This window comes from Epargyreus clarus, unplaced genomic scaffold (genome assembly GCF_041222505.1).
Source record: "Epargyreus clarus isolate Ecla_fem2 unplaced genomic scaffold, WU_Ecla_fem_2.2 ptg000021l, whole genome shotgun sequence".
NCBI lineage: Eukaryota > Metazoa > Arthropoda > Insecta > Lepidoptera > Hesperiidae > Epargyreus > Epargyreus clarus.
Window position 1 is genome coordinate 7,839,247 of NW_027332228.1, and position 18,094 is coordinate 7,857,340.

Genomic DNA, 18,094 nt, shown 5'->3' on the forward strand with positions numbered 1-18,094 from the left:
AACACATTGGTTATAGAATACTGTAATTTTATCGATTCAATATCGGAATCGGTAAAGAAAAATTATTCGATTAACAATGACATATTAAGCCTGTCCACCAGTGGCGCCACTGTCAACATCCTTTATTAAAATAAAATATGGTGTAAAATATCGGATTGCGACTTTGTGTTGTGTATAATTAGAATTTTAACTAGGTAATCGTTTTGAACCTGATTTCTAAGAATTTTAGATTAATTATTATCATTGATTGAGAATAGTGCTGTATTTTATGCAAACCATTTGTTGCAGTTGTAGTCAAACAGAAATAGTGAGACATCACTAATCGCTATATTTCTGTCGGACATTGTTACGTACCTAAAATATTTGGTTCGGTTCGGTTCATCACTCGTGTTTTCAAAATGGAGGAAAGCATTACAAGAATAGATTTGACATCGTGCCGTATATGTTTGACCAACAAGAAACCATTGTGTCCACTCTTTAAATATAAATTGTCTGGCAATTACGCCGAAATGTTAACTGCAATAGCCGACGTGAAGGTTAGTGTACTTTATTAAAACTGTTACTCAAATAGTTTTCATACTTCTACATCAAAGCCTTAATAACAAATAGATAAAAAGATAATATAAACTTAATTCGAATTTGTATGTTATTGGTTTTTAAAATGACACTGCTATTGTATTTTAGGTTTGTTCGAACGATGGACTCCCAGAGAAGATATGTTCCAAATGTTGTGTGGTGTTGGAAAAAGCGTATCTTTTAAAAACAGTTGCTGAGAGGTAAACATTATTTATACTGTATGTATTGAGATTGAATTGGATCTAATCTTATTTTTGACCCAATATAAAATATATTTAAAATTGATACATGAAGTGTATGTATCAATTTTAAATATATTTTAAATAATACAATAATGTATATTAAAATAATCCACAATTTTAACCTGTTATATTAAATGTTACAAACTCGTTAATAAAATAAGAAATATTTATTCAACATAATGAATAGAGCTATAGAGCAGACACTCAAGATTTTCATTAAAAAATTTCACCGGCTTCAAGCTGTCTTTCACACAGCTGATTACTGTTTGGTTGTATGATTATTAAATAAGATATCTAAAAATTAGTTACGTGTTGCTTGGTTTCTTCTTGTGTGTGGGTATGAAGTGTTACTTATGAAAACATAATGTCAATCGCCTGCTGTAGTTGTACGAGGATAGAAAAAATCTGTTTCAGAAATGTACTTATAAATTTAATTCATAATACATATTATACAATCCATTATACACATAAATAAAAACCATTATACAGATATTTTTTTATATCAAATGTTATTTTAATCGAAATATCTATATTTTTTGTCCAACAGATCAGATGTCAAATTAAGAAAACTATTGGCCAAGGCAAATGATATGATTCCTACTAAGAAAATACTATTTGATTCTTTTACGGATATTAAGAGTGAGATAGGTCCTCTTGCTATCAAAAATGAACCGAAATGGGAACTGGAAATAGATGTGCTCGATCCTACTATACCAAAAGCAGAGACAAACATGGATGGGACTGATCTAGTTATTGCAAACACTGTGATTAGAAAAGTCGATAGTTGTCCAGGTGTGAAAGAGGATCTAAGCAATAAGCCTAATGATGAGGTAAGTGAATAACGACAATACTTTATACTACATTTTTATTTTATTATACACCATCATCATACATAGCTAATGTATCTATTATGGCTTACATGAGGCTTGTCAAGTTAGTCATCAGGGTAGCATCCTGAATCCACAAAGAATATTTTAGCAAATTTTTAACATATTGGATACGTCTAAAATGGGGGATTGACATAGACTATATTTATAAGCTCTCACATATTTTGTTTTAATAATAATTCTCTATTTATCAATAGTGAGATTACCAAATTCATTGGGTGTAATATTTAATTACCTTTCTTACTTCTATTAAAAATAAATGTATATTGTAGTACCTGGATGATGATGTATTTCATTATGATGTTGATGATGATGATGACGACGATTATGTACCACTTATTGAGAAGACAAGGAGCAAATTCAAAAAGCCAAAACTAAGTGACATAAAGGTCTTTAAAGGTAAACCAACTGTTGTTAGAAAGGTAAAAGTACTAAAAGGATCAAAAAAAGATATTTTTGAAACACTGGACAGAGAAATTAACGACAGAGACAAAGGAAGGAAGGCAACTACAATTACCTGTTGTAAGTACATCATATGTTCTTCTTAACCATTAACGGTCTTATTCATAAAAAGTTATAGCACACTTATAACGTTGCTATAGTACGATTGTCAAAAAGTGTTATTCATAAACGTATTTTAGGCACTAAACCGTTCTATAAGCCTTCTATAACTTATAGAGGCCAGAACCCTACTATAACAGTGCTATAAGACAAAGATGGCGGACTCTCATCAGCTGATTAGTGATTACTAACCTAATTTGACAATATGTTTTGAATAAATTTTAAATGGCAATGTCCGTTTTGTATATAAACTTGAAATAATTTATTTAAATATCCGATAAATAACATTATTATATCACTATTTCAAATTACAATGCAAATTTTACAAAGCTTAGATATTATTAATAATCTAGAAAACCGTCCACTTCGAAGAACATTGCACCAAAGAGTGATCCGTTTTCTTTAAACGACGAAGACTTTCGGAAGCGTTATCGCTTTAATAAATCGACAGTAAATTTTATAATTGATCTCGTACGTAATGATCGTAAATTAGATCGCAGAGATCCTGGTACACCTTCTGAAATACAATGTTTACTGCCATAAGATATTGCGAATGTTTACAAAACGAAACTTAACAAAACATTTATATCCAACCAATTTTCACTCCTTTATCTTTTAACAACTTTTGCTTAATATCCTATTTTAACAAATAAAATATTTTTAAATTCGCGGTATTTACAAATACAATGACACTGACATGTTATTTGGTTTTATTGACAACGCATTGACAAGAATGTCAAGACAGAATATTTTTTTAGTACGAAATAATGTCATTTAATGATGTTTATCTATGGATATTTGTCAATTTGTTCGCCGAACTTCACTATAATGGCAACATTTTCATTTATAGTTGACTTTAGCGACACATTAGTTATAGAAGGTTTATGGAACGTTTATGAATAAGCAATTTTATAGAACGTTTTATAAGCTTATTGAACACTTTAACTATTGAGTGCTTAAAACCTTCTATAAGCATTTTTTATGAATAAGACCGTTAGTATGGTGTAAAGTTCCTTATATTGTAACTACTTAAAGTTACATATTACAAAGGAGGTCTTATACCTTTGACAGTTTTAGCACTAAGATCAATTTAAAAAGTATTTATTTATGATTAGTTGTTTGTCTATTGGGTATACTGACTGGCTTTAATAATAAACTTGTGTAATAAACGACTTGGCACATAAAATCTTATACCACATAAGATATAGTATACATTAGTGCATCGTTTCCCAGCCTTTATCAGTCCATGGACCCTTAGGAAATCAAGCAGTTTTCATGGACCCCCTTAATAAAATAAACAGCTAAAAAAACGGATAAGTATTTATTTTAGTTATTATAGATACAAAAAAAAAACAAATACAGAAGGTTATTATAACTGTTTATTTGAAAGTATGAAAAAACAATGTGAAGTATGAAAAAACAATGTGGTGTTGCTTTTTTGCAACTAAATCAAGGATATTCGGGTTGATGTTGCTACTAAGCTGTAATCTCAAATGAGATTCTACTTGTAATCTGTTTCTGTATTTGTTTTTTGTATAAACAAGAGTAGAGAATGCCTTTTCACATAGGTTTGTGGTTAGAAAAAGCACTAAAGCGGCCCTTTTGCATTTAATGAGCGATTTATGTATAGTCCAGAGATGACACCGCGGACCCCCATACATATACTTACGGACCCCCAGGGGTCTGCGGACCACAGGTTGGGAAACGCATTAGTGTATTATACATTAGTATTGTGTTTCTGAATTTCTCTTCCATTTTTTATTCAGATCCTTTATTAAAGAATGGCACAAGAGGCGCACCCATCCTCCTCAAGCGACCTAAAGATTCTACAATATTGAAAATAAAAGACAAATTTGGACCTATAACTAAAACTGAAAAGCCGCTTAGAGAGGTCAAGGCTGGTGTTAAACGAGAAAAACTAGTTTGTCCTGTATGTGGCATATTGACATATACATTAGGAAATCATATGGCAATTCATGATGGTAAAGTAAAATATTTACAAAATAAAATTTTTCTTTGTTCTATTTTTCATAGTTTCATAGTTTTTCAAACAATTGTTATTTACAGAGAAAAAGAAGTTTACGTGCCCACACTGCCCAAAAACCTTTATACAGAAGGCGAATCTTACATTACATATAAAACAACATACTGGAATAAGGGATCATATTTGTGAAATATGTGGTTCTGGATTTTACACTCAGAAGTCATTGGCGAGGTAATATGGATATTTATAGCAATTTTTATAATAAATTTCTACATGGAACAAGTGTCTTAAGATATATATTAAATAGTTTTTTGTTTCTTAAAAGGAATATTTGTATTGTTTTTATCATATTTTAAAATGTTTCAGGCACAAACTCATACATAAAGGAGAGCGACCATTTTCATGCAACTTATGCGCAAAGAAATTTATAGTGGTAAGTATTCAATTATGTACCTACTGTAATAAAAGAAAACTAAACATTTTGAAACCTATTTTTCTTTAATTTATGACTTGTTAAAGACGAAGGTGCAATGATTTGGCCTTGTTAAATTTGAATTGAAAAACAAATAATACTTTTCAGCGTTGCGATCTAAACCGGCATTTGCGCATTCACGCGGGCTACAAACCGTACAAGTGCAACGTCTGCAATATGTCCTTCAACGCGAAACATCAACTGCAAAATCACGAAAGAATGCACACAGGAGAAAGGCCCTACACATGCCAGGTATATTCTTTTTTTTGGTTGAGCTGGTTATTTTCGATATTTTAATGAAAGTATGCTTAGAAACATATTTTATCTACCTTATTTCGATTTCTTTATAAGTTTCTCGTGTGTTAGTGTAGTTATTAAAATCGATAACAAAAATGGAAAATAAGTTAATATATATATTTTTGAATGATTTTTTTATGAAAGGTATCATTAAGTAGGTACAAGTAAAAATATCTGCTTCCACAATATTACCTCCATATTTGCATGAGACTTTAAATAGCGTGGGTGTAAACGCAGACATTGGGGCTGTTCAATGTGTATTTGGTTATATTAATTACTTTGAGAGACCAACGCTTAAACTTAACGTGATAAAAAGCTTCGGGGATCGAACTATTGACATGTGAATGAATACTCAGAAACCTTTTTGTTTCCAATTTTTCACGGACGTTAATATAGAGCACGTGCGTGCGGGATTAGTGTGATGAAATATAATTTGTATACAAAAATTAACAAGCAAATGTCATTAACTTCCAGGTTTGCAACGTCGCCTTTAGTTACAAGGTAAACCTAAACAACCACGTGATCAAGACACACGGGATAAATCTGAAGTTCAAATCGATTTACACGGTAACAGAGGAGGTATTACAACGGGAGGCTGGCTTAAGTAATGAAGCGAGAGTTGCTATATCGCACATTATTCCCCAGAATATAACGGACGCGCCCGCGCCAGCTGCACACGAGACAGTACAACATACTGAATATGACGTCTAATCATGACCTATCTTGTTCTTACGCAATACCTTACCGCCTATAGTTCGTTCCAACTACATGGAAATGTGCTCCCTAAAGTCTAGTGACCTGTAAGTCGTTTCAAGTCAGGTGTGATGTATATATAAAGGTGTGGAAAGGAGACTGTTCTTTAAAAGCACAAGTTCACACACTCGTTTCTTATAAACATATTGAACTCTTGAGTGTGATTGGTACGAGAGCCGTACGTATTATTAGGGGTTAAAGTATGAAACAAAAGGTAATAAATGCAAAATGTTTTATCATTAAAACAAGTAAGTTTTGATTTGTTGGACCCATTGTTTAATTTTAGCAAATTGATGCAAATATGCCCTTTACAAAGCTCATTTAAAAATGTAAAATGTATGAATTTCCTTACAACTAATCTGGCTAGGTTTCAACAAATTTTGGCAACTCTTTATTAATAATTTTAATATTTAACAACAATAATGCATTCGTTTGTTGTATCCTATCGCATATGTCGTTATATACATCTATATAACTTTATTTTACGTACTATGAAAGTAATAATCATGGTTATTTTTGAAAATAATGAAAGATGAATGTGGCATGATAATATGACTTGTTGATGAATAAAAAAATCTTGATCCCGTTTGACCAGCGTTTACCTACTTTAAGCCCTGGTAATTAATATAGTCTTGTTAGTTTTAAAATAAGGTATAAAGATATTATGTTTCTCTATTTTTAAGAAGTTAAAATGTATGCTTGTATGATAGTTAAAACTGTTATTTGATAACATGGCAAAAAATTGTAAATATTTTGTTTTTGTCCGAATTTGAATAGACAAGTATTTTTATTTTCTAAATATAAATTGTGTTTTATTCATATTATACTTTTATTAGCTTGACCTGTATGTTTTATGTAACGGAATCTTTGAAATGAATTTTCACCCACTTTGAATAGTCAGTTTAATTACGAGTTTTGAACAGTAACAATACAAGATTTGAATAATTTTGTCCCATTTTCCTGGCAGGATCATCAAGGTTAACGGTTTTCGAAGCGGTGACTAGCGCCTTAAAGTTCATGGCAAAGTTACTAAATTGCAACAATTATACTTTTTAGAATTAAAAGGTTCTAGTACATATTTATAAAATATAATTTATTTTATTTCAAGCTCTCAATGATTAGTAAACTTTTCACTTTCACGAATTTAGTCGCTAGTATAATAATTTTAATATACTTTGTGGGGTGCTCCACTCATCAGTTTTCGAAAAGCGCCCCGCACTTTTTCCACAATTATACTATTTACTGTTCTATAAAATTGATTCCTAGATTGAAAATTATTTTCTACTTTTTTAGTTGATTTTATCATAAAAGCGTGTTTTTTAGTTTTTCAAACTATATTTATTTTATTAATATTTATGCATCCTCTGTAAAAAAGATCAATGTCTATCTATACGGTTAAGGAATTAAAGACCTGTGATACACGAACAGACAGCGGAGGGTTTCGTTTTACCCTTTGCGTACGGAATCCTAAAAAACATTCTACAAGAGGGCTTTATGGATATGTTTCAGAACATTTGAGTTATAGGGAAATAACATTATTATTTTCCAAACTAAAAATCACGCTATAACCGTTATTGGCAGGCAGCAAATATTGTTGCAATCTGGTAACTTTGCGATGAACTTTCTTTAAGGCGCTCGAACAATCTCATCTCGAAAATCGTTAAACCCGAGGATGTTGATAAGGACAATGGTACAAACTTGTTAAAATCATGTATTGTCATCGGTTTTTGATAATTCTTCAAAATTTTGAATTAAACTGAATGTTCAAAGTGGATAGAAATAGGGTTCAAAGCTTCCGTTAAAAGTTAATGTAGCTTCCGTTACATGGTTACATACATACATACGTACAACCCAAGCTAATAATAGCGTGTTAAAAAGAGTAACAGTGCATTCAAAATCAACACATTTCCTGCTTAAATCGGTTAAAATTGGTAATCGGTTAAAGTTGGTAAAAAATATTTACAGTTAGAATTACAATTGAAACTAAATCATTTTTATTATATTATTTAATTTTCCATCATATTTTTTTGTTACATAACTTTGCTATGTATTTATTTTCGTTATGAAAGTATTTAACAACATTTGAACCGCCCTTTACATAAAAATATATTCTTTATCAATGTTCGATCTTTCCATGTTTCGAAGTTTAACTTCACTAGCCTTCTATGTAGTTTCTCGAGCACAAGCATCCAACTATGACCGATTTTTTCAAGGCGACCCATTTCTTTGCAAGATCACCTGGTAATTCCTCTTGAACCTCTTGTGCTAATTCATTATTCTTTTTTCTCCTCAGTACAGTCACCTAAAATAATGTTTAAAGAATGCTACTGTTTCTTAACTGATTTGAATATATATGCAAGGACATTAATTTTATCTGCTTTCCATCCGTATTTAACAAAAACAGATGGAAAGTACATTAGGAACAAAATAATGGAAATTTTATACGTACATTGTGATAGCGAGTTCTGCAGCTGTAAGGCGACGGACACAGTTTTTCATTACAGTTCTTCGTTTCGAGCATACGAGGTACATAGTCGTCTCCTAAGAGCAGCAGCTTTTTCTGGTAAAAAAAAAAACAATTTGATTAGAAAATGCTTGATGGCAATATTACGATACATAAATCTAAAGATTTGATGTCGACTATAAGACAAACAACAATTAATAAGTATATTATATTAACTTACATTGTCTTCTTCACAAGTGCACGGAACCTCCTGTAGCCCCTCCTATTAAAATATCCATTTTCAGTATATTTAACTTTAAATCTTACACACGCTGGTGAGATAATCATTAATCAATTGATATTTATACTTACATAACGTTTTTCGGTTTCAATGTTGCCTCTTTTTGTAGTTCTTGTTTGAACAGAGTTATCCAATAGTATAATGTCATTTCTAATCATGTTGGCATAGTCGACGATGAGGTCTGGTAACTCTTCAGGACTGGTGTCCGGTTCAAAAGATTCTGATCCGTAAGTTACACCCAAGTCATCTGCATTGTCAGAAACTTCGTTATTGGTCGCTGCTTGAACTATATAATTTTGTCGCATACGAGTTCTATGATTCTTGACTGTATATTCATTTACATTGGGTGATTTCTTGAAAGCCGCGACTATAGCAATTGCTTGTATAGTAAGTAATATATAGGCGCACAAATGAAAAGATACTGCAGTTAGCTTCGCCTGTAACATAAAAAACAACGTTCCGTTTGTACTTTATACTTTCATTTGTACGTGAATATTATGTGTATCTTGTATTGAACACAATAAATCTAATAAGTATTTTTCGCCAACTAACCATAGCGATGTCTGGTCCTTATGGGAAATGTATGAAGAGTAATCTAAATCCATGTATGTCCAGCCTTTTATACAGCAACACAGCAATATGATTGATAGGTTTAAGAATAGACCCATTAGTCCCAAAGAAATTCTTACGTGTAATCGATCCCTATAGAAGAAAGCAATACACAAAATAACAATGAAGGGTGGGATCATAAAGGTCATCTTCTTAAAGGTATGGGGTGGGCGAGGGAGCGAATCTCCTATTGAAAGAAAACACGTTGATAATAAAGAGAAATATAATAACACGAAATAAGATCATATTTGCTATTCTATTTTTAGTCCATTCGTCCACAAAATAGTGTGTTGTGTTTCATACTGTTGCAAAGTTGACTGGGCTAGAAATTTAAGACATTTATTGTGCTTGCGGTGATAAAGTAAATATATACATTAAAAGGAAACTTTATATTTTGTAAAACACAAAATTTATAGGAGCTCTCTATTTTTACCGTAAATGAAATAGTAATTTTGAATTACATTCTCTGAATTTGGTGGATGCCCAGCCGTGCGTTTAGGTCAATTATTGTGTTAAACATGTATTTTATGTTAAATCTTAAAAAAAAAACATTTTCCTTTAATTTGTCACATAACATTACTTCCCAGAATTTAATCCTTATAAGCGACACTATCAGATAGTGAAATAATATAAAGGGTGATTTTTTTCCAATTGACCTCGTTCGATTCCCGGCTAGGAAAAAAAATATTTAAAAAAAAAGTAGTGATGCAGTTTTAGTTTTTATCAAAATCGACCTCGCTAATCCATATAGTTTCGTATTTGGCCCTGAGGGCCTATTTGAAAAATTCACCCTGTATATTAAAAAAAACAAATGTTAATGAAATAATAGTTATAAAAACGTTTTACCAGTTAATTGAATATTAAGAAAACTAAATAATATTGTAACATACATATATTTTTCAACTAATTCCAACAATATAAAATCATAATATGACGTCAATCGGAATTTGACAAGATTGTAGAGCCTTCACAGTTTGTTCAAATGCCAAAGCTGCTTGTGGTCCTTGAAAAGGGTTTAAGGGTTCTCCCTCTTTTACAATCCCTTGCACCCTAAGCATTAAATCTTTCATGAGGGCTCGTTCTTGCGTCAAAACCTCTTCATTCATCACATGTATTGATCTGCGTTTAAGGAATACACCATGTTTTTTAAGACAATGTCTGTTGAAGTCATGTTTGTAGCTGTATGGTTGGGAACAAATCTGAAAACAAAAGGCATCCTCCGTTTAGTCAGGTTCGAAATTAATTAATCGAGTTAATCGATGTATTATCTAGCAATACTTAAGTAATAATGTCTGTCTGTTACTGTTTCAAGGTAAAGCGCGTCATCTGATGTTAACGAGATTATATTTATATATTATATGAAAACAGTATAAGCATTGAGGATTCGTACCTTCTATTCGAGGTAGATTCGTAAAGTTTACGCTCAGTGCGAGCTTTAAAGTTTCATGTGGGGAGTGGAAAGAGAAGCTTGGTAATGTAAGTAATTAAGAGATAATAGAATAGAAATGAAATGAACTCATATCCAGAATTTACATACCTCACAATTAAAAGGCCTTTCTCCTGTGTGAACACGCATATGGTGTCTAAGTCCTTGTTTATACAGAAAAGACATGTTGCACAAATCACACTTGACTGATTTTGCTGAAGAGTTGTGAATGAGCTTGTGGCGCAGCAATGAATTTTTCTAAAAAGCATAGTTAGTAAAAAAATAATACCAATAACGGCATTTACAATTTTCTACATATGATATAGAAATAACTTTTATTTATTACGCTTATTCAATAACAGCAAAAAATAAGAGCCCCATTATTTTTTTAAAATACACAGTGTTCTTATATATAAACCTTTACATCATAACAGATAAATTAGAAATAAGAAAACAATTTTATTATATTTTACTTACTCTCTTAAAACCTTTGTTACATATAGGACATATGTGATTTTTAATATCTGTATGTGTGACCATGTGACTGAAATATAACATAACGGATTTCATGATTATAATAAGACAATGATATAACAATTTATAATGGGTACCATATTTTTTTAATTTAATTAAATAGAGGATAATTGCTCATGAATCTAAATATGGCAGAAAACATTAGAATTAAATTTAAAGATTATCTTCACAAATTCTTAAATATTATAAATGTAAAATTTAAACAAACCTTTGCAAAGAAGCCTTGTTGTTAAAAACCGCAACACAATGATCACATTTAAATGCTCCAACCATGAAATGTTCTTTTCTATGATAATTTAATTGTTTACTAGTAAAAAATGACTTATTGCACTCAGAACACTTGTATTTTTTCTCCCCTGTAATTGAAATTAATATACTTCTTTTGATAAAAAGTATTTTACAATAATATAATTCAAGTTTTTTTTTATTACTGTTTTATTAATATTTATTTTACATCAATGACAAACTTCTTTTTTTTTTTTGTTATAACATAGGAGTAGCAGATGAGCATGCAGTCCTACTGCCGCTCATGGACATGTGTAATCAACCCCAGAAAAGATTAGATATTCATACCTCAGGTAGGCAGTGCTAAACGCTGCTGTTATAAAGCAGAAATAAGTGTGGTGGTGGTGCCGCCGGAATTTAACCACAAAGGGTTCTACCACCTTAACAAATGTTATCCTTTGATTTTTTTTATATATTCTTTTCATATTTTACCTATATGTACCATCATATGAGATTTTATATTTGTAGACATCACACCACAGTATGGACACATATCCAGTCGCTTCCTACGTGAGTTTTCTCGTGTCTTGGCTCCTTTTTTCCTCAGGGATATTACTTTAATATTATCTAAGACAACAGGTTTGATGCATACTCTCTTCAACTTCGAAAAGCAATCATTGGCCTTTTTCCTGATACCTGCAAATTTAATAAGCACTTACAGAACAGCATACAATTAGGTTTATTTAATTGTAATACCACCTGTAATGTTTAATATGGCACATATAAATACAAAATTATTAGAATAAATTTTGTTTTGCAATAATTAATTAATTAATATGATTTCTATGGCCCATTGCAGATGGTATATATTAATAGAATAATATGAATAGTTTAAAAAAACAGCAATTATAAATACCTTTCACTTTTACTGGTTTTCTTTGGCATTTCCTAGGTGACTCCTTTTTGATTAATACGTCTTCACTATTGGTACAATCATCATATTGATGAATCTATAGAAACAGGTAAAATAGTTTAATTTTGAAAAATAAAAGCAATATTAATAAAAAGGCAAGACAAACTATTACAAATAGAAAACATTTTAAAAATTCTTACATTGGTACCATCATCAGTCTCATTTTTAATGTTGTTAAGAACATCTAATGCAGGTACACATTTATTTTCTTTTATATTATTGTTTAGTAAGTCAACTTTCTGAATGGTAGTGTTCTTATAAAATATTGTGTCACACCCACACTGAAATAACCTGATATATTTAACAATTATGTTGGTGCTTGGAATCATTTTCTTTTTCCTTAAATTCTCAGGTAATAGTAGCTTAACTTCATCTATGTTATTAAACTTTACTATTCTTTGATGTTGATTTAACTCTAAATCAGATCTGAAATAAAAGAAAATTGTAAAGCAATGTCATTTTAACTTACTGAAACATCTAATATATAAAATTCTCGTGTCACAGTTCTCGTTGCCATACTCCTCCGAAACGGCTTGACCGATTTTGATGAAATTTTTTGTGCTTTTCCGGTATCTATGAGAATCGGTCAACATCTATTTTCATCCCCCTAAGTGATAAGGGTTGTTCACCCTTAACATTTTTTTATTTACATGGCAACACAACGTTTGCTGGGTCAGCTAGTAATTTATAAAATATATGATATGATTACATACAGAATTACAGAGTAGTAAAACTATGAACATAGAATCTATCAAGTAACACCAGTGGTGAGTATTTGTTATCATGTATGGCTTACTTAATTTTATTTATTCAATTATAGATGTAGGAAACAAGCATGTAGTCCACCTACTTCTACTACCTAACTACCTAATTATGCCTAACTTCCATGAACATATATTTAATTAAACATTTAAAGTGAAATACAATATTATTATATTACCTTTCTATTTGCTTTTTAAAATCATATGAACTTTGAAGTTTTCTTCGACATTGTAAGCAAATATTGTTTTTACAAGCCTCCTCTAAAAGCTGTTGGGACATAAAATAATTATTAGTTTTCTGTTAACTAAGTATAAGAAAATAGGAAAAATTACGAAAAGAAAAATATTTTTAATTAAACCAGATACCTTCTTATTACGTTAGAAATTGCTTGCATACCTTTACTTTGGCAAGTGATGTTATCATATCGGCATACGAAATGCCCTGACCCTCAGTCTCAAATACTGAACACAAATTCTTTTTGTGTTCTAAACATATTCTACATATTCCCATATTTTTTAAAATGTAAAATTCTTTCCCAATGCTAAAGTCACAAAGTGATCTTACGAGTAAAATAACTGATGGAAGTAGAACTTGTTATGATTTTTTTTAGAACAGGTATTTTGTCTTGTAATTTGTATTGAATGTTTTGAAAAATATAAAATAATAAATTGTTCCAATCCAAGTCAATATAAATTATAAATATAAACTAATCTATCAATCAACTGTCAAGTGTCAACTGTCAATGTCAACATAAAGGACACAACACAATATTATACATTTTACAGTCTAACAAACTTTCCTGTGCGTGTGGTAGTTTTTGAAAAAAATCTAAGTTTTATTGTTTATAGTAATTTATTGTCAATTTCCCTAGCTAAAAAGTATAATATTTTTTAAATAAAAAGAAAAACGTAACCTTAAAAACCAGAACTTATACCAATAATATAGATATTTTTAATATATGTATAGGTTAGTCATTCTTAATGACAAAATTATTATAAAAGAAAAATATATATTGATTAACTTATCGTTAAAATTTTCCACTTCACAGGCAGTTTTCTCAACCTTTTTTTTTTTGTTGACGTGGGGGAAACCTTCAAGGGGTACCCGACGCCGTGGGAGCAACGACGGGTTATGTGGGACTTTTACCGCACTAAAACCCCCCCGGTGACCGTCCTCAGCGCTGCGTAGAGGACTCCGGGATCTCCAAAGGAACGCAACCGGAGTCCTCTTGGCGCGTGGCCCCGTCTGGCTCCGTCCAGATGCTTATGAAGCTCGCCACTCCGTGTGGAGCGTACGACGGTATGAGGTCACACATACCATCGTTCTTCCCGGGGTCGCTAGCCAGGCGGTTAGAGCTCCCCTTTTAGTCGCCTCTTACGACAGGCAGGGGATACCGTAGCCCTGTTCCGGTTGGTTTTCTCAACCTAGCAACATTATAATCGCCAGTGGCGTTCTGTCTGTCCGGCCATATGCACAATGTAAAGTTTGTCGGACTATACGAGTACATTATGCATACTTCGGAATTCAACATGATTTTTTTATAATAATAGTACATAAAATAATTTTATTAATAATATTTTATAGTTCTATACGTACATTTAAAATTATTTACTTCGATTCTGGTAATGGTTTTTATCGACTTAAATATTTTTCATTTCAATAACTAGTTAAAGTAAATGGCTATACGAGTTCCAATAACTACTCGACCTGATACACCTGACTACCCTACTTTTTATATATTATATTGGAATTAGCTATGAAACATGTAAGGTGGGTCTATACTTCGTATAGGAACTCCGTGTTTTGATTATAATTTATTGACACCGTGGGCCGGTGGGCGACTTTCCGCCATAAATGTGCGAGGTAGCTAAATTATGGACTTTTATCAAATCCACCAATATGATTTATTCATTTTTAATTAAACTTAACTCTCAGGTAGCTAAGCTGAATTAAAATCATGGCATTTCGTCGGATTCATCCGCTTGTTCGGTTGGACTGTGGCGATTTGAACATTTACTGTAAAATTAAGTTAGGATTAGAACTACTTTGCAATAATCCGCTACAAATATGTAGGATAGTATACATATTTTAAACCATGCAGTATTTACTATGATCCTTCCCATATAGAATACATGCACATGAAAGAAATAAAAATAAATACACCACTATATATAGGTCCAACCAACACGTTTTTCGTTCCAAAAAAAGCATCATCAGGATATCTTGTCTCTACGACGGTTAATCTTAACAGTTAAGTATAACTAAATTGCTGCGAAGTAGTTTTAATCCTAACTTAATAGTATGGTTTTCTATAAAATACAATTTATACTGTTTACTTTAACTATTTACTGTGCTGATATTTACCAGTGGTAGAAGTAGGTATCTCGTTTGGGGTCACTTCATTTGTAGCACTTTTATAGAATGAGGTAGGCGAAAAAAAAATGTTCTTCTATGGAGTAATTTATGTACCGTATATACCTAATATACGCAGTTTTGGAGATAAGTCGTGCCGGTAAGAAAAGGACATGTTTCCTTGAAATTTTGTGGTCCCCTAAAGGTCATGAATTGATTTCAGTAGGATCATGATTTTTGAAGGAAGAAGGGTAAGTTTTGAGCCCCTCTCAAGAGATATGAGATATTTTTAATTCATTGAGATATTTTTAATTCAATACGAATATACTTTTTAGCGTGTACCTAGGGGCCGTTCAAGTATTACGTAAGCAGATTTATTACAATTATTTACCCCCCCCATCCCCCTTGTCGGCAAAAGTTAGAAAAGCTCTTACCCCCTTCCCATGCTTCCGTAAACATTTTTCAATTAATGTATTGTTTTTTTATATTATAATTATAATGTTATAATTATAATTTAAAAAATGCCTAAATGTATGCATGATTTGCGGGAATCCCCGAAAATGCGTTTCGCTTTCAAGTAAAGATAATGTGAGGGTTGTTATTCGTGTAAACAAGTAACAAACTACCGATGACGTAATCATCGTCTAGACTCCCCTACCCCCCATGTCATCCAAAATAAGCAAAGCAAAGACCCCCCGCCCCCCTAAAAGCGCTTACGTAATACTTGAACGACCCCCCTACCTACATAGGTATCTACCGAAACGTGTACCTACCGAAATAGTTATCTTATAGGTACTTACTTCGGCTTGTCCTTTTAACTCTGTAAAAAGTTAATGACATAAAATGATTTTCTACCTACATATTAAGACACCGGGTAAGAAAGAAATTAACATAATATACGTGTAAAGTTTCTATAATAATTCGCCAAGTACGAGTCGAACTCGCACACGGAGGCTTACGTACTAATGTTCAATAATGAACATTTAATGTTCATTATTTTTTCCTTATTTTTATTCATTTTATTATTTTCAACATACTTAGTTATATGACACAACAATAGATGGCGTTGGGCTGATGATGAATGAGACGTAAACAACCATAGATATATTATCCTACTGACGTTAGTATAATATATCTATGTAAACATGAACGTATAATAAAATTAAAATAACTATATTAAAATATGTTTTATGGTTGTTATTTGTATTTATTATAATACCATTTTTTATTAGTAGTTTTTATTATTATTAGTATTAGTAGTAAATGGATTTAAAAAAAATCAACCGTCTACCTAGTAGGTACGTTTTAACAGTTAGATCGAAAAATGCCTAAAAGTACCTACCGGTTTAGTGTATGGAGACCCCCTTTAATATTCAACTTTATTTCATTTTTAGTATTTGATGTTATAGCGGCCACCGTTATACCATCCTCTGTAAAAAAAATAATGTATCTATCTATTACGGTTCCGGAGATATAGCCCTGTTATAGACGGACAGACGGACAGACAGCGAAGTCATAGTAATAGGGTTCCGTTTTTACCTTTTGGATACGGAACCATAAAAAACCTACACTCTATAGTGGATAAATATCCAACTTCAACAAAATGTAGGAATACGTACATAAACAATCCACTTCATGTTAAGACTTAAAATATTACCGTAGCCCGTGCAATATCTGCGTCTACAACTTTAATTGTTCGCTACTGCAATATGTCGTAGGGCACGAGTTTCTGCATAAAGCGAGACTCTACATGCTACTCTAATGTGCTAATAGAAATACGGTTAGTGATATTTTATTGATACGATATTACGGTTAGTGATATTTAATTGATAAGGGGTAAAACCTTCAAAAGGTGTTGTGGGAGCGACAATAGGTAATGTAGGATTTTTACCCACTAAAACCGTCCTGTCCGGCTGTCTTCAACGCTACATGGAGGGCTCCTGAATCTCCAATAGATCGCGACTTGAGTCACTAAGCTATGTATGTTATCCAAATCAAACTTTTTTGATTCTCATGATTAACTAGTTTGATTCTCATATACAAATGAAGTAACAAAATTTCATTTCAATGAAAAATTTACTCAGGAAACTGGCATAGGCTACTTCTATAAAACTTCTTTCTACGTAGTTCCAGTTAAAAAGCTGAGCAGAATCCTCGTAATAGGTATTACATAAAATTTTGCTTGGCATACTGGCTCGTACGAAACGCATCATTTAGATAAATGTCAAAATATTTATTCTCCGACGCTCTTTGTGAAAACAAAGTTTTCAGGAGATCGCGAGTAAAATAAACACAGTTTTGCCTCTAATTTAGAGCAGGTGCATATTCATTGTATTATATTTATATATCTCAATGCAAACTTCGAGCAGATACCACGGTAACCATACATGACTTGGTAGGTAGGTAATAGGTCTCAGTACTCGTGCATGTCCACCTACAAGCCATGGCTTTACGAAAGAGGTAACTGGTAAAGCTACTTAAACCAAAATATCACTTTTAATGTTTCTACAGATAGAATAAGTTCAGAATATTATTGTTTCATAACTTTTATTTCATTATTATGTTATTAAAAATAGTTATTTATAATGTCTATATAATTTAGGTTTTGGTATTTATCTTAGAGAAATTATTGGCGCATAAAAATAAAATTAACCCGCCTTTGTGGGGAGTCTGACACATTGGATATAATAACGCCAT

The 18,094-nt window shown here is 31.7% G+C and overlaps 2 protein-coding genes and 1 long non-coding RNA gene across 5 annotated transcripts; 1 reads left to right on the forward strand and 2 right to left on the reverse strand.

Annotated features, from left to right (window-relative positions):
- Positions 1-67: 67 nt before the first annotated feature.
- LOC140751139 (uncharacterized) lies at positions 68-6,577 on the forward strand. Of its 2 annotated transcripts, none has more exons than XM_073085008.1 (10): positions 68-194; positions 289-536; positions 685-776; positions 1,366-1,648; positions 1,978-2,227; positions 4,033-4,248; positions 4,334-4,481; positions 4,617-4,683; positions 4,831-4,974; positions 5,494-6,577. In XM_073085008.1, the coding sequence occupies exons 2-10, from the start codon at positions 399-401 to the stop codon at positions 5,728-5,730; spliced, it is 1,575 nt and encodes a 524-aa protein (XP_072941109.1). In that variant the 5' UTR covers positions 68-194; positions 289-398; the 3' UTR covers positions 5,731-6,577. The 2 variants fall into 2 exon arrangements, with proteins under 2 accessions (XP_072941109.1, XP_072941111.1); XM_073085010.1 differs by having other exon boundaries at positions 171-190.
- Positions 6,578-7,777: 1,200 nt separating this feature from the next.
- On the reverse strand, positions 7,778-12,000 carry LOC140751140 (prothoracicotropic hormone-like). Of its 2 annotated transcripts, none has more exons than XM_073085011.1 (7): positions 11,803-12,000; positions 11,294-11,441; positions 11,029-11,095; positions 8,588-8,953; positions 8,457-8,498; positions 8,222-8,332; positions 7,778-8,074 (listed from the first exon to the last, which is right to left on the reverse strand). In XM_073085011.1, exons 1-7 carry the CDS (start codon positions 11,861-11,863, stop codon positions 7,928-7,930), a joined length of 942 nt encoding a protein of 313 aa, XP_072941112.1. In that variant the 5' UTR covers positions 11,864-12,000; the 3' UTR covers positions 7,778-7,927. The 2 variants fall into 2 exon arrangements, with proteins under 2 accessions (XP_072941112.1, XP_072941113.1); XM_073085012.1 differs by having other exon boundaries at positions 11,813-11,950.
- Positions 12,001-12,669: 669 nt separating this feature from the next.
- LOC140751141 (uncharacterized) lies at positions 12,670-13,769 on the reverse strand. Its single transcript, XR_012103275.1, has 3 exons — positions 13,610-13,769; positions 13,224-13,312; positions 12,670-12,709 (listed from the first exon to the last, which is right to left on the reverse strand). It is a non-coding gene; the product is annotated as an uncharacterized LOC140751141 (long non-coding RNA).
- Between the last annotated feature and the right edge of the window lie 4,325 nt (positions 13,770-18,094).